At 39.8% G+C, this 17191-nt stretch overlaps 2 protein-coding genes across 5 annotated transcripts; one reads left to right on the top strand and one right to left on the bottom strand.

Annotated features, from left to right (window-relative positions):
* Positions 1–582: 582 nt before the first annotated feature.
* Positions 583–3942, bottom strand: rabac1 (Rab acceptor 1 (prenylated)). 2 transcript variants are annotated; one of them, XM_072393952.1, is made up of 6 exons: positions 3854–3942; positions 2991–3126; positions 2587–2799; positions 2286–2383; positions 1926–2027; positions 583–1704 (listed from the first exon to the last, which is right to left on the bottom strand). In XM_072393952.1, exons 2-6 carry the CDS (start codon positions 3110–3112, stop codon positions 1616–1618), a joined length of 624 nt encoding a protein of 207 aa, XP_072250053.1. In that variant the 5' UTR covers positions 3113–3126; positions 3854–3942; the 3' UTR covers positions 583–1615. The 2 variants fall into 2 exon arrangements, with proteins under 2 accessions (XP_072250053.1, XP_072250054.1); XM_072393953.1 differs by having other exon boundaries at positions 2991–3123; positions 3854–3903.
* A 387-nt stretch (positions 3943–4329) lies between these two features.
* Positions 4330–16686, top strand: dedd1 (death effector domain-containing 1). 3 transcript variants are annotated; one of them, XM_072393951.1, is made up of 7 exons: positions 4330–4395; positions 4722–4920; positions 5411–5941; positions 6064–6186; positions 7069–7203; positions 14742–15116; positions 15437–16686. In XM_072393951.1, exons 3-7 carry the CDS (start codon positions 5470–5472, stop codon positions 15448–15450), a joined length of 1119 nt encoding a protein of 372 aa, XP_072250052.1. In that variant the 5' UTR covers positions 4330–4395; positions 4722–4920; positions 5411–5469; the 3' UTR covers positions 15451–16686. The 3 variants fall into 3 exon arrangements, with proteins under 3 accessions (XP_072250052.1, XP_072250050.1, XP_072250051.1); XM_072393949.1 differs by having other exon boundaries at positions 14742–16686; XM_072393950.1 differs by lacking the exon at positions 4722–4920 and having other exon boundaries at positions 14742–16686.
* The last annotated feature ends 505 nt before the right edge of the window (positions 16687–17191 follow it).

Here is a 17191-nt window from a genome sequence, read left to right as displayed (position 1 = left end):
TACTGCCCACCTCGGTCAGAAACAGAATAAATTATACGAAATATAATATTCTATGATGTGAGAAATACAGATCTGGTATTATAGGCGGCCATATCCAGGACAAATTTGGGACACGTCCCTTCGAGAAACACAAAAACTTTCTGGGACCGGTGCAACACTGGCCAATGATAAATGCACTGCTCATGCATACACACACAAACACACACCCACTTTCTGTCATTCTCACTGACAAACACCCTCTCGCTCTCACCCTTGTACTAATTTCCCCCGTGTCTCTGCAGTGAGCTCACTGCAGTGCGACTCTCCTCTCCCCCCTCGCCGCCCTACGTATAATAGAATATCGATCGTTTGCCTTTGCCGCAGTGTGTATGCGAGTGTTCCTGTGGACGGGTGTGCGCTTGACTGGGGCCCTCCAAGGTCATTGCCATGGCAACCTGAGCATGGGGTCCTTTCGCTGTGCTGTCACAGAGCACAGGTCACTGGGGTCACGTGAAGAGGGAGATGAAGGGGGGTACCAGAGGGGGCTGGTGAGCGCTGCAGTTTGGTTTGGTGTGCCACAGATAGAGAACAGGAACCACGAGAGTTACTCCACCGTTTATTTAGACTGGACAGGAATTATAAGAAAATGTACGGACTAAGCGCTGAGAGCCACTGAGTTAATTGAAGCTACTGTCATGAATGTACAAACAGATGTCAACTGCATTATTAAGTGGATAGAATTTAATAATAATAATTAAAAGAAGTGGATCTCAAAAGGCCTCAACATATTAGTAACAAGATTTACTTTGGAGGTTTATTGCACTTTGAAAAACTTAATACAAAACACCCAACTTAATCAAAATGTATAAATAAAATAATGAATTTCAGAACCGTATTTCATGTTTTCATGACCTTCAGACCTTAATGTTCCAAGCAAAGCTGATAAATGTACATGCAATCAGCAAATCATTACCCCAAACAAAATATCGTGATTAAGTACTGACCTTTCCTGACATCTTCCTCTCAATTTATCTAAAAGCCTATGTGAATTACCAAAATGTGGTTTTGCATTCAATTAATTTTTTCTGATGCATGGTCATCAGGCATAATTTTAAAGCGTTAAATGGAACTTCACCTTGGTAGAATGAATCAGTGAAAATTACATGTACACATAAATTCCACATTCCGCCATTCCACAACAGAATTCTTTTCCCAGGTTATCTACAGCAGAGAGTGCAGCGCAGATGCTTCATTAACAGGTTATGGGGTATTTCATTTTTTTAGAGACACAGTAAGAGGCTTTATTACACAAACCAGAGGCATCATAGGCTTAAAATATGTAGATAAAGGCAGAAAATCTGACAATATTGTGCTATGATATGCATTCAGAAATTAATTACTTGTACATTTGGCAAGTTATGTGCATGAATGGTTTGTCTGTAACATGTTTTTTATGAGGCAAAACAAGGCGTATTATTGATACAATGCTATAGGTAAAATATGGGGAATACGGTATACACATATTGCATGGGAGAAGGTCTCAGCACAGTTTTCCCCAACCCTTGTGGGCTAACGCAATTACAGGGTCAAAAAGATGACTGATCGTCGACCAGCACCTGCTATGAGTTCCCAGTCTTTACACAGGCTCCATGAGGAGCTCCTCCAGGTCAGATCCCTCAAGTTCACGGAACGCAGCATGAGAACCAATCACAAACAGCGTTGCTCCTGAGAGGAAACAAGACAAACGGGAAAAATAGATGTGAAGAGAGAGAAGAAACCAGACACTAATGTCATTTCCATTTTCTACATAGATCGAAACAAAGGAAAAGGTGAAACAACAATTATAACGTTGTAAAAACACAATAAGGGGAACTGGGACCTGAGGTATTTGCAGGCCCAGAGTAATGATAATCCACAGCAGGATGAACTAATGTGGATTAGCTTACCAAGAACCCAAAACACAGCTGCTCCAGCTCCAGCCAACCAGAACACAGGCAGAGAGACGGCTCCAGCCAGACCCATCTGGTGAGGGAGATTTAGCTCTTTGCCTGGTTCATGAGAAAATTGCAATTATGAGAAATTATAAACCAAGGTGATTAATTAAAGATGTCATGTGTTACTTCATCCGCAAATTAGGAAATATTTGACCATCTCATTTTACCACACTGATTATAATCTATTTTTCAAACAGAAAAGCAAGTTAAAGTACACTTTAACACAAAAGTTCATCTTAATTGTAGATTATTAGATAATTAATTACTTAATTAGGCAAATATGTGAAGGCATGTACATTCAACTTTACTCACCAAGAACAACCAGTTTGGACTCCAGAGACTTGAGGTGAATTATGTAGAAAGCACCACCAAACACAGCCAAAGCAATCAGTAGCATGGGCGAGCTGATTCTAATGAGTAGAAACACCAAAAAGCAAATCAGGATGGTTTTATTTATAGCATCATGTGCAGATTTTATTTATTTCTTAGAAAAGACTGGATTCTTAAGACAAAGTTCATGCCGTTTCTCTTTTTCATAACACTTTCACGTTAGTAAAATTCTTATTGACAAAACAATGCAAGAGATCACAATCAAACTCATTGTTGGTCTTACATGCAGTAGAGGATGAGACCCAAAAAGATGAAGGTGTAGTTGCTGTTGTAAGTTTCCACATTTTTCACCACCCTCTGACACAAATCTCCAAAGTTGCGAGGTTTTGAAAACTTGCGCTGGTCTACAAAGCTGGACCATGGTCGAATGGACACTCGACGCCTGTCGATCCACTCTTTAGCTATGCTGGCTGAGAAGCCCTTGGGCAGCCAGAGCCTATCAAATAAAGACAAGAACAAAGAATAAAAACAGAATAAAGTATCAAGAGATGATGACAAATATTGATAACAGCTTTGAGCAACAGAGAAATGCAAGACCTCTTTATAATACCTTTAATATATATTTATAATACTGTGTAAGGTATTTGGTGTAAGTGGCATTAAAAATAAAAACATAGTGGTCCATACTTCGACAGCATTCCAGCTCCACCTGTGCCAGTTGGATGAGCATCCTCAGCAGTGAACGGGTCTCCAACCTTGCTGTCCATGTCCACGAGACAGTTCTCCCCCTTTGGCGCTCCAGATGGCATCTATAGACTTTCTGCTGAAAGGCAACATTAAGCAAAAAACATCTTAAAAGCATTTCATTACAACACCATTTCCTCTCATCTCCGTCTTTGATGTCGTAACCACACAGAGGGTTATCTTAAAGGGAACAAATAATCGTGGAGCTGACCTTGTTGGGTATCAGGACATGTTTAGTTTATACTTGGAAAAGTCAGATATTATAATGATAGCTTTCTTATTCCAAAACTAAACTAGACTGACAACGTGTCCTGTACATAACTTAACTGAAGCCTCAATTGTCCCATATTTCTATGAAAACCTCACTAAGTAGGTAAAAGCAGATTCTCTGCAAAATAAAGTATCCTAAACATAAACACAAAAAGAGTGGTTAACAAACAAATAGATAAACTGCTCATAGAAAAGCTGTTTTATTACTAATACTTTGGGCTTGGTCACTGCCACATCATTAAACAAACAGGATATACGAGAAAACAGCAGCGCGTTCATTTGTCAAGCTATTTAATGGTTGTAATCTAAACCTATCTGTCAATATATATACTAAATGTGTGGCAACTATACTGGATGTTCAAAATACTACCACATCCAGCTTCTCTGCTAATGTTTATGTCCACTGAGGTCCAGATTGATTGGCTACTTTAACATCGCTTTACTTTAAACCCTTATTTTATACAATTTACAATAGCAATAAACCTGTCTGAAGTTTCTAATTACATCAAATCGTTTAACCAAATCTCGGTACTCACTGCTGAAGTTTTATAGACGAGTCTTTTGTTGATTTTCTTGCTCACGGATGTGATGTGGCCGTAGAAGAAAAAAAAAACTTTCTATTGCACGCTCAACAAACAGCGCCACCTACTGACCGCATCAAAAACCTCTCAATCCGCTTTAAACGTTTGCCCTGACGTACATTTGCCTTTATTCGTATTAACTTGTCGTTAACTTGAGCTCAATTTTTTTTTATTCCTCTAGAATCAATTATCTGAAAATATTTCCTTGTTCTTTATTAATTTAGGTCACAAAAACATCCTTAGAGGCGATACAACGGAGGTAAAAGAACCGCTTTGGGATCGGTTGCCTGTTATCTGTCGCGCCTGCTCAGAACTGAGCTTGCCACAAGAAACTGACTCCAGATCAGCGATGGAAAAACGTGACGTTACGTCATGCAGCAAGTTGGAAGGCGACGATTGGCCAGCATCCGAGCGTTGACGTGCTGACGTCACAAGGCACGCGGCACTGTAGAAGTTGCTAGACCCACCAGCACAAGAAAAGAAACAGTATTTGGGAGGTGAGTTGCAGTGAGTTACAGTGTTTTCCTAAGCATAGCTGTCAAAATGCTTTGAATACGTTAATATTCATATAATTTTACTCTATAACTGACTGATGTAATGAAGGCGTTTTATTAATTGATACAAGCGAACGTTATTGTTCCGCAAGTGATATTCGTTATTGCAAATAAACGCCTTAAAGCTGTCAAATATTGCGGCATTGTGAACGGCATGTCTGTCATCTATGTCACAACACACCAAAAGTGGCTTTACTTGTCCACTCGGGTTTGTTTATTGCCGCTTAACAGCTGTCTGCAGATTTTTACGTGTTTTTTCTCTCTCACAGAGAAACGTGAATGGTTACGTAAGCTCGTCAGGGTAGGAATTTGCTACACTAGGTCGCTGCAGGGCGTCAAGGAACAACTCGTATCTTTGGCCTCCAGCTGGTTTGGAACATATTGTTTGGCACGACGACAGAAAAATAACACATTTACAGCTGACTATTTGTATGTGTCAACACAGCGTCGAGTTGAGGACGATAATAGGTAGGTTTGTCAAAACAGACATTAGAAACATTATCGACCAAAAAGGGCGAACGAACCGTGAACATTAGCTATGTGCTAAATAGCGAAGACAACTTGAAGATAAAGTCTCAATAAAATGTATTGTGTGGGTTGCAACACCACTGTTACCCTTTATTTTCAAGCTCCCTTGTCTCTTTAAACAAATATATCAAAAAATTAATGTGTTTACAACATAGGACACATAACAGAGGAAGTTAGGCTACAACATGGAAGGAAGTAAAGGTTGGGCAGGATATGTTAAATAAGGACACTGTCTGTGCTAGAGAAGGGAAGAACCTTAACGTCTAAGTGTATTTTTTTGCTATACCATTCAGCTTTTTGTATTTGCTTTATTTGACAGAATGGAAACCCCTGAAACTGAAATAGGTTCTGTGACTATATTTTGTTATTTTGACACTTAGAGATTTAATTGTTTGGAGTAATGTTTGTGCTGATGTTTTTGTTCCTTCAGCACCTAGACAGTTTCAGCAAAGAAAATAACTAGGAAAAGGCTTCAGGCAAACCCTGATCATGGCTGCCATACATTGCCAAGGGTATACAGCCAGGGATTCTCTCTACTGGGATGAAACGGAGTGCCTGAACTACTACGGGATGTTGTCTCTCCATGAGATATTTGAAATAGTTGGATCTCAGCTGACAGAGACTGACATTGAAGTGCTGTATTTCCTTTTGAACGAAACCTACTCCGCACCACACCCTCTTGACCCGTCAGGCTGGACAGTTGAACCCGTTGTGGACGATCCAGAAGACTCAGGTGTGACCCCAAGTCCTCAACTGCTTAAAACGTGGAGAAGATTAAAGCCTAAAGGATCACAGCAGCTCCTAGTGGATTCAAAGCCTAAGAGTGGCCTTGAACTGTTGCTAGAGCTTGAGAAGAGAGGATACCTCAGTGATGGAAACCTGGAACCTCTGCTGCAACTACTGAGAGTCCTCACTCGCCATGACCTGCTGCCTTTAGTGTCCCACAAGAGGAGGAGGACAGGTGAGGATTTTGAAATTATGTTCACTGTTGCTTTGTTGCAGAATCTCGTCTTTAATCACTGAATTAATTTCCTGGTATTACTGGCAAAAACCATAATTAATCCTTGTATTTATGTTTTTCAGTATCTCCAGAGAGGGTTGGACAGAGGTATGAAATTGACAGCGCAGAGTTGGTGTCTGGATTACAACATACCTGCAGAGAAACAGAAATGCCACTTCCATCTTTCACACAACAGCTGAGAACTAGTAAGTGCAACATACTGAGATAGGGCTGTAACCTTTACTCTGTACTCAATACTTGTGCTTGTAGTACATTGACTATTCTTCTGTTGTATACGAAATGTATTTATATATATATGATTTAATAATTGTGTTCTCCTTGGCTCTTATATAATCTATGCTTGTGGTGGACAGCTCATGGGGAAAAGGGTGTGTTGAACAGATATGGACAGAAATGTGCTGTTTTTACTCCTAAAGTAGCATGTAGCATATACCTCTACATGCCAGAGGACAGAAGTATCACTGTGACAACGTGAAGTTGAAGGCATTACTCTGATGATCATGACTGAGACAATCAAACCTAGTTTACCACGTTTGACTGTACTTTGGATGTCATCCCCGTGCAGTGGGACAGAGAATAAGCGTCGAGCTGTCTTGATGACAGATTAAACCAATGGAAATTAAGATAAATAAATATTAGTGATGATGATACTATGAGGAACAACAGTATTTAATAAAAGGTTTTAGAAAAGGGGAAAACTATCAGTCTGAGTAAATGCATGCTTCTGTAAAGAAAATGTGAGCTGTACCCATTTTTGTTGCCCAAACCACAGCATCCTCTGTGGAACTTAGCATTTACACTCAGATTTAATGTTCTCACTGATGTTGATCTGTGCTGGAGCTGATTAAAATGACTGCTTATTAAACGCTTCCATATTGCAGCCAAGAACCAGAAGCTAGTGAATGTTTGCGGGTTTCATCATCAGTGTAAAGAGGGCGATAGATAAACATGGAGCAGCAGGTGGAAACTAAGATAACGAGGAACAAACATAACAAAGTAAACGTTATTGCTGTTATTGTTCATGTCTTGCAGGTCATATTTCACACACTGTTTTGATGTGTTTTCAGATATTTACTCTCCTGTGGCTGAGTCATCTACAAGGAGGCGGAGGAAGAAGCGAGGAAATGGCTGGAGCCGTAGGTCCAAGAAAACAGGCAGACAGGTCCAGCCACCACCTTCAGCACCACAGAAAGTGTCGTGTGGTAAGTGCATCATATGCATATCTAGCCTCTCTTTTAGCTTTCATCCTTTATCTTCAGTAGCGCCTTCATTCTTTTTCTCCTCTTAACTGTTTTCCCTTCGATTGGATGATAATAATTTGATCGTCGGCCTCTTAACATCTTCTCAAGTTCGCCATATTTCCTGTTGTCTCCCTAATACTGATGTTGTTCATCTGCATTGAATCTCATCATAGTTTGCACTTCAAGTCTGAGTTTTATTTTTTTTATTTCCACCTGTCATTCTTTAAAAAAAAATAAAAATGCTGCTTTGTCATATGTTTAACTCGATAGAAAGAAAAATACAACAGCAGTGAATTGAACTTTTTGCTATTTTTTTGGTGGACAAAGAAAATGAAAGAAACAAATTGATGTGACCTAACTGTTCTCTGCCTAAATGGCAGAGAACGACACACCAGCACGAACCAACTGCTTAAACCAGTCAAATCTATGATAAGGAGGGTTCGGCTGGATTTCAGCTTACTTTTATGATATTTAAAGCCATATTGTTAATGCCATATTGTCTTTTGACAAGAAATGTTCCCTTTGATCAGTTCAATAGTTGTCCAGAAATGAGGGGACAATCGTGATTATGTCCACTCCCCTTTGGGTGACTTCATATTCTCACTTTTCAGTGTCGTGGACATTGTTGAAACACACAGTATCTCATTAACTGTCTTTATTAAACATGCAACATCAGAGATATTTTGTCATATCTGTTTCTCCACCTGGCCGTTCTTTACGTTCTTGTCCACTCATTTAACCTTTTCGCTAACCCTCTGGACTACGTTCAGCTGCTGCCATTAAGAGTGCAGTCTGGTGGCTGTTTCCTGTCTTTTTTGTTCATTCTTTTAATACACGTGTGTAGTCCAGTCTCCACCAGATGAATGCCTTTGTTCTGCTTTGTTGTCAAGCTTGATACAAGGTTATCACAAGTTGTTCTGGCAACTCTCAACCTTGCATATCATCCTGGAAATATGTTTTAGGCTGTTCTTCACGACAGACGTAACGCCACTGAAAAAGTGCTCTACACACTCCGTGTCAATGTCCTGTTTTTATATTTCAACTATCACTTGCCCTTTATTAGGGATGGGTATCGAGAAATTGGCTCAGTATCAAAGTATTGATAAACGGTTAAAAAGGGATGCCAGCAACTCGTCAGTGTTTTCTAGTAAAGGTTTTAAAGTGCAATATTGGCATTGACCCAAAATGAACTTCAACAGGCTGATAAAGTTGATCGGAGAGTTCATTCTGAGCATCTCAAAGTGAGATTAAGTTTACAGTCTTTTATTTTTCCATAAAAATACCAGCCTCATGTAATATGAAGTAGTTTTATTTTCCCCATTAAATGTGTACATTTGAAAAGCATCAAGTTCAAATGGAAAAATATCAACTTATTTGATATTTATATATCCCTTTTCTTGGATAAATATGATTACTTCTCGTATTTATGTCACATTCATTTTTAACACGGCCGCTGTTTTTCTGTTTCCTGATGATGAGGAAACTGCCAGCATCATGTGGCTGTTTACTTTCTGTGTTCCTCTGACATGGCTTATGAAGTAAATAATGAGGAACACCGGATTTAATTGAATTAAAATGAAGGAAAGGGCAGTTGTGTGCATGCGAGTAACACCAGTTATCTTCTGCAGTATAAATGAAGCTTCCTATTAATCGGTAGCTGTTTAGCATATTAGACTGCTTTATGAAAGCAACAGCTGCACCAGCTTCATCAGTGTATCAAACCGCCTCTGATGCTGATGGGACTGACCAAACTTAAAATGTGTCCATTTCAATCTCACGACATCATGGTAATACTCACTAACATTATAAGAGTTTAAATTATTAACTTGGGGAACAGTGAGGATGTGCTTTTAGGCACTTCTTATTAGTGCTCCAGAGTGATCCCACAGATATCAAGGGCATTGTTATTGTCGTTATGCTGTCGCATAACTGCTAAATCCTTTGATTTCTGTTCGTATCTTGTCTTTGTTTTATCTTAGAATTATGGAAAGAAAACCTTAACGATACCCATCCCTACGTTTAATCATGTGATGCTTGTTTCTCTCAGCATTAAAAGGCTGAGTTACGCTAACATTAATCTCCCTTTGTCAGAAGGTTGCTTAGTCATGCAGAATCAAACATTTCTGTTAAATATCTTTCACTACCTGCAAGTCAGAAATACTTATTACGCCACATCCTGATTATTCTGACTTGATTTAAAAGAAGAAAAACAATCTAATAATGATGATAACGATAATAATGAAGACAGCCCTTCTTTGCTATTCAGGTTGAGTGATGTGCCTGTGACTATAAACGTGTTGCTGTCTTGACTCCGCATTTGATTCCACCAGGTTGACTCCGATTGTGACTCAGATCGAGTAACCTATGACACAATGGATCATGAAGACAGAGATGGAGACTGAGGAACAAAACAAAAAAGTCTGTCACTCCACTCTGTCCATGCATACTGCAGTGTGCGTGATCAACTCAGTCATGTGCTCTCACAAGTCTGGGCCGATGCCTAAGGTAAAAAGAGGCTCTCCCCCTTGTTACAACGGGGGTTGGTGCTGCTACTTTGTTCTGTATGCGATGCTTGTCTATCATAATTTAGCTGCCCCTTTCCTGGTCCCCATCATCCAACGTAATTTGCTCAGAAAGTCATCCTGTGATGTTCTTTAGTGTCGTGCACTGTGGAAGGGAATACAATCTGGAATTCTACCTGTTCTGTTAAGAGTTGTTGGTGTCAGTGTTTCACAGAACTGACAGAGTCCTCAGCAGTAAGTCACAAACACCTCTAAGAAGTCCGCAGCTGATGTTGAAGGCAAACATGCCAAACAACAAGAATCTCTGGAAAGAGCTCCTTAATTTGATCTCACTAAAATCATGCCCATTTGGAAATATGTGGGGAAAATGTCCTTGAAATAAACAGCAATCTGTATGGACATCTGGTGACCGATTATTGCAAACATGGCCAACATAATTTTTTCTGTTTCTAAACAGTGGGTTTAAAAAAAAAAAAAAAAGGTAACTGTCACCTTTTGCTACTACTTTAACATTTGACACCCTAAATATAAATAATGAAGTGTGAAATATGCTAATTTTGATACTTTAATTTCAGAACTTGCATAATTTTGCTTCTCCAGAAACTGAAATGATATGTTGTGAAATGAAGCAGAGATAACACATACCTTTTGTTTTATATTTCTCATCTTAATGAGACTAAATTCAGACCTGTCAAAAGGGCTCATAAGTGCACCGATGCATAGTCAACAAGGAATAATTCACTGGGGAAATGAACTCGGAACAATAAAGTTCAAACTATTATTGGCAAAGACAAAAATATGTTGGACATGATTGTGGAAGAACAGGTTTATCACTGTATGTGGGGAAATCATTTGGACCCATCCTTTTCCCTCTTTCTCATAAACAAATGGTTACACACGATATGAGATCCAGTAATGCAAATTACATTGGTTTACTAGATCCTCGCATAAGCAAGCTCACCCTGAAGTTTCATGTCAGAAAAGTGCTTATTGGGCATGTTTACCTGTCCATCTCTGAGGACTGTCCTTGTATTCAATTCTAAAATGAATACTATCATTTTGGGAATCATCATACTATCTAAAATGGCTGCCAAGAGATGCTGCCTTTTTTAAAGAAATGCCTCTACAACTTCTTCTCAAAACAGTTCTGAGGAAAGTAACTGAACAAGTGCTCTGCTGAAGGAAGCTCATGCTGTATCTTATCTCTGTATCCCGTGGAGCCCTGGCGTGTGTGTGTCGAGACGGAGCAGAGATAGATGGGGCGGTTCAGTCCAACGCTGGCCAATAGCATTTCAACAGACCCTCAAATAGTCTTTCTTGCCATAGCTCATCTCTGAAATGAATTTTCAACTAAGTGTCAGAAATTAACTCTGACAGTGACAACTGCTCAGACTAATTTCCTTCAGCTCAGTAACGTTTTTTTGTGCTTCCTTAAAGGGGTGCTTGTGGGGGCCCTTACTTGGTTTAACAGAGACAGAATGATTAATGTTACAGTTAAGGATTTACATATTTAGTTAGTAAAGGTAAGGGGATTGGCCTTGGTAAGAGTAATCCTGAGCCTCCCACTGTTTTGCAGAGCTACAGTAAAAGCATTTCTGGGCTGATTAAGTTGTAAATGCCAACTACTGGCCTGATTCAAACCCCATTACAACTGAGAAGTGCCTGCTTGATGTTGAGGAACAAAAAAAGCAACCCAGTCAACCGATATCCAACCCACTTGTGCTTGTCTCTTTTTCTCTTTCTCTCCTTTCTCTGTATTCACAGTTCTAAACAGACCAACCTGTGTGTCAGGGAAACAATATCCTTACACACAATGAGAGAGAGAGAGAGCGAACACTAAATGTTCAAACTACGCAAAACGGTAAAGAGTGATCTGTCTATGGGGTTAAGAGAGATTTTTGTCTACCTGTCTCTCAATACTTCCGTAGCTTCCCACTCTCTTGGTCAGTCTTTCAGCAGAAAAATGGATCGATAAAGAGTTGACGCTCTTCGTGCCAAGTGACTCCTCGTAAATGGGTACTTAAACTTTTTTTTTTTTTTCTTGGTGGAATGAGATGAGGAAGCCAAACGGGCTTGGTGTATAAAGTGAGAAAATGAAAGCTGTGCCTCCTAATGTCCTGTCTAAGTGGATGTCTCTGTGTCTGACGAAGCGTGAAGTGCTCTGTAACCCTAACAAAATGACTATCACTGTGTTCCTGTGATTTTAAGTGGCCATCTTCTTAGTGTCACTATCTCTACCTCCATCCTGCTCAGTATGAAATGGGAAAGTGAAATGGAGGCCATCCATAAATGCAGTAATTGCGTGAAGGGCAGGTGTTTATCGTAGCCCCAGCCCTCACATGGTGTAATGACCAAAAAGGTCAATTAACGAGGCGGAGACTTAAACTGGATTCCTCACTCGGACCACACCAAATATGAAAAAATCAGTAGTCATTTGTTTCCCTCTCAAGATCAACTCTGATACTTTTCACCACAAAAGTGAAGTGAATGAGCATGTTATACACCATGAAAGCAGATGATCAATAGGAATTCTGTTAGATTGTAAGTGAATCTGCAGATTTGCTGATTATTGTGCGGAAAAAGGAGGTCATACTGCAGCAGGTTCCATTTACAATTATATTATACTGAATGGAGGTTTTTTTAAATTTTTTTTGATACCTTTTCCTCTGACTGACGCTGAAGTGAACAAATGTTGGTCTTCATGATGCATTCTTTGCCATGAGTTGAACTTACCAGATGTTAGTAGTCCACTGTTAATGCTGTAAGAACATGAATTCAGGGGGATACACAATCCATGTAGTAGCTTTACATTCTCATGACCATCATGATCTGTGGTTTAACGAGGTATTTTGACCTGATGTATTGTGAATAGATCAACCCGAAGCCCAGTGTTACTTATTCAAACATTGTAAACAAACAGGATTTGAACATTTTTCTGCAGCAATCGAATGTATAACTGTAAAATGTTCCTTTTTCATATTTTTGTAACATAATACTTTCTGGAAAGAGAAAAAAAAAAAAAGGAAAAAAAAACAAACTCTTGCCTTCCTCTTTTTTATGCAACGCTCTAAAGTGTGAATTGATGGTGCTCTGCAAGTGGGGTTTGTCCAGTTTGATCTTCTAACCCAACCTGAATATTTAAAACATTTCATAAACCACATTGATTAAATGTCCCTTTTTATCCTGTCGTCTGTTTTGATAATAACCTAATTACAGACTTGTGAAGCGTGCAGCCGAGCAACCCCATTGTTTGATTATCCCTCTTCCACAAATGTTAAGAGATGCAAAATCAATGCCTTAATTCAACATTTGCATTTCTAATGTTGGCATTTTCCAAACGATCCCTCTCGAGTCTTGTGCCATTCCCCTTAGCCTCAAACAAAATATGTCAGCAGAGAATGTAGACGTGACCCCTGACCTGAAAATGAACAGTTTATTCGTTGAGTTTTAGCCACTGTGCCGTTAAAATGGTACATGTGTAGCTTGATAATTGCTCATTATGCTCTTTGGAGTTCTCTTGTGCTAAGGCCCCCTTTTTGAATAAGTGAGACTCAACCATTGTCTTTCCATTAGTCACAGATGTGAGCTTCACACGTAACTCTTGAGCCAGGAGATGAGTTATTCTGTTTGTCCAAAAAAAAGTTTTTTACTTTGATCAATTTGAGGTAATTGTAGCATTTTAAAGCTGTGCTGATACAATACTCTCAGTCTCGGCATTTTTTTTGCACAAGATTTCAGCCAAATAAGTTTTTTTTTATTTATTTATTTTTTTTAATTTATTATATTGAACTACTTAAAAGTGTCAAATGAGTTTTGGAAGAGCTCAGGTTTCCATTTACTTTTCTCTGGGAAAACTGACTGTGAAAATGTTGCCGCACCCCTTTGCAGTTAGACTCTGAGAATGTTTATGGAAGAATGGATGTCACCGGTGGCAAAAGGAGAGATGGATTTTTGTTACAGCAAAAGTCGCCCGCTGCTGGTTTCCACTTGGAGCTCTGGAATAATGACATGAGGGATGATCTCAGCGTTGCTCTTGCTCAGTACAGTATGTATCCTCTAATCTTTCTCGCTGTGCTGTTGCATGACCACCAATCCAGATAACTGAGGACCTCAAGGAGCTATTCATTTTCAGCAATATGCATTTAGATTTGAATGAATCTTGAGGTTTAAACTCCAGTCTGAGACAGAAGCTCTCTTAAGGTCTCTTTATTACTCTACACTGATATTTGCTCAGCGTCTCAAGTCCATTTGACTTATCTTATTTACATGAACGCTACAGCCATGATTTATGTGGACCTTGAAAGCTGTCATGTTGAAACTTCTCATGCACCAGTGTCCTCTGATTCAATCATTTTGTTGACAGCTGGCAATGATTCTCAAAATGATAGAATTGCCCGACCAAGAAATGGAACTGCACAACTGGATCAGATGAGTATTTCTTTCATTGCTCCGACTTGTCAAATTCATTTTCACCAAAACCAACAGTGGGGCCGTATTTAGCGCAAAAAGGCTCACAGGCGACTTGGTCTAGTTCCAGTACCGTGCATAATTCAGCTTGCTCTGCCCTGCTGTACCAATTATGTTTGTTTTGTCAAGTTTCTGATCAAAAGAACTATCCTGAAGTAGTTCAGTGCATAATTCCAAGTCCATTAAGAAGACAGCCTATTGGGTCACAAGCTGCTTATGGAAACTGTGCCCCTTTTTTGATAAAATCCTTACTTAATTTAATGCTTTAGTTAATTAAAGCGTAATGAGCCTTGTTTTAACTCTTTGTCTTGTTCCTCTTTCTCTTCCCTTTATTTTGACTTCATCGTCCCTTGCAAACTTTCCTCACACTCTCTTCTGTCTTTCTACCTTTCCCCTCCTCTCACTATTTCCTTCATAATTCACTTTGTGTCTTCGTGGTCGCTTTCACCTCTCACTCTCTCCCATCCCACCACCTCTCCCACTGTTTCCTTCACCTTCTACCATTATCAGATATCCGCCTGCGTGTTCGTGCGGAGTACCTGGAGCACGAGTCAGCACTACGTGACGGTGTCTCCTCAGACAAGCGTCAGCCGCTGGAGCGACAGTTTGAGTTATTCAGTCGAGCCAGCTCACTGCTTCGTGCCAGAGACCTGGGTTCCATTGTCTGCGACATAAAATTCACAGACGTGGACAACCTTGAGGCCTTCTGGGGCGACTACCTGAGTGGAGCCCTGTTGGAGGCCCTAAAGGGAGTTTTCATCACCGACTCCCTGAGGATGGCAGCAGGTTCGGAGGGTGTCCGTCTCCTGATCAGTGTGGACCAAGATGACTACGAGGAGGGCCGGAGGCTGCTGAGAGCCAGGAAAATGATGTCATTAAGTTATGGTGGGCGCACAGAGATTCCCTAGGCTTCTTAGCCTGATAAGACTCTTTCTGATGTATTATATTTACCTTGAAGGAAAAAATATTACGGACTGTAAGTGAAAGTTGTGAGTTCGGGCAGAATTTGGGAGCACTTTTAAGGCCCTGTGTTGTTGTTGCAATCCATGTAACGACCACTAGATGGCAGAACTTACCATTGGCTGTTTATGTTGGAAAGACACCTTTCATTTTTTTTTATAAACAAGTTGGAACATAACCTTTATTTGTGAATGAAAGATGAATAATTATGGATCAATTTGCTTTCCATTTGGATCCATGCACAGGTGCTAATTTTTAAGATGCCAAGATGAAACGGGATAGATCCAGATTTCTCTTCTTTGTCGCAATGAGAACATGAACAAGCAAGCCAGTGCCACCTGATCCAGTGGTAAGCCCCCCCCCATGACATTTTCTGTTATTCAGTAGATAAAATGAAGGCAACAGGACTTCCACAAATGAAAGAATATTACAATATATGGAAATATGATGTCACATTAACAGATACTGGTTATTAATGGACCACAATCATACCAGACTCTTAATATTGATGCAAAGACGAGCGAATATTCAGATTTCAAAGTGGTGCTTTACAATTTCAAGTACAACTGGACCACTGTAACCAAACAATTTGTGTCATTGTTGGGTTCACTTTTGATTTAGATGGAACTTGAAACTTTTTCTTATCAAAACGAAGAAAGTAAGTTTTTGATCTCCTGAAAAAGGAAAAATCAAGCACATAAGGAAAAGTGGCTGCTTACACCCCAGTTGGACTTAAGTGTGCAACTTTGGAGAGCCTCGTGTACACACACACACACACACACACCTAGATAACTTAACACTGGAATTCTTGGCCCTGTGTGCCACGATAACCTACCTTATGATTGCCGTCGTCGGTGGATACGGCAGTCGCCAGTAGATGAAAGCAGTGATTAGGAATAGGTCTCAACGGACCATGGAAGATTCATCATCACTAGCTTGTCAAGAGCGGCCCTGATAATGCAGTGGTGGCTTGTATCTGGGCTTCCAACTAGGCCTTGGCAAGTGCTTCTCTCAGCAAGTAAAGCACAGGACAGTGCGTCGGTCAATAGAAGTGATGTTGGGGAGATCAAAATCAAAAGTGCACATCCCAGCTCCACTCAGCCCTGCTATGTAGGCCCAGTAGAGTGGCTCACGGACAGCTGTCTACTCACCCTGCTGGAACTAATGCCTGGACTTCACTCATAGAAGACGATCAATAAGGCCCCTCACTCCTAAGTCCCTTCATACTGGCACGACTTAAGCAGGCAGACACTGTCTGAAGCGTCAGTCTCTGCTGGACGGGGCAGAGAGGAAGACAATGGACGGATTTCCATGTTTACTTTTGTGAGTTTTGGTCAAATAATTCATGTATGTTTGTATTGTTCACTGATTCAGGGGAACATTTTTCTTTAAGAAAAAAAATCTTTGATTTTGAAAGGGTAAATCATTTTTTGTGAATATCTTTATATTAAAAAAAGAATAATTTCTGGTGAATAATAAAAGGTTTTGATGGCTCCAGCTTGTTTATGCATGTTTTTTAAAAACTGGAATAGATTTTTTTCTGCCAATTCAGTGAGAAAATAATCAGTTTTTTTTAGTCTTTTTCCAAATGTCTTTCAAAAAGTCTCATGCAGTGAAGCTCTGCATTATACCGATGAGCCGCTGTATATTTAATGTTCAACAGTAACCCATCAGCACATGTTCACAACTTTGATGTTCCCTCTGCCTTCCCCAGATGGTCTACTGAACACTCATCACTTAAAGCTGTATTCTTCAGTGAGATATTACAACAGCGTGTTAATCCAGAGGAAACAGACAAGTTTATAATATACATTTCTGGAAGTGAAAGGAATAAGATGAGATTATTTTTCCTTTGTTTTAAATCAGAGATTTTCATTTCTTGGTGATGGCTGAGATGAGCCAGGGGAGCTCAGAGGGTTTGTCGTCTGTTTCGCTATAACATTAAGAAGTATTGATTTGATGCAAATGAGTGTTAAAACTCATCTCTGCTCCCATTCTGA

Source organism: Leuresthes tenuis, unplaced genomic scaffold (assembly GCF_036924035.1).
Source record: "Leuresthes tenuis unplaced genomic scaffold, fLeuTen1.0.hap1 SCAF_10, whole genome shotgun sequence".
Lineage (NCBI taxonomy): Eukaryota > Metazoa > Chordata > Actinopteri > Atheriniformes > Atherinopsidae > Leuresthes > Leuresthes tenuis.
Note: the sequence above shows the minus strand (reverse complement) of the source record. Positions and strands in the feature narration are given on the sequence as shown.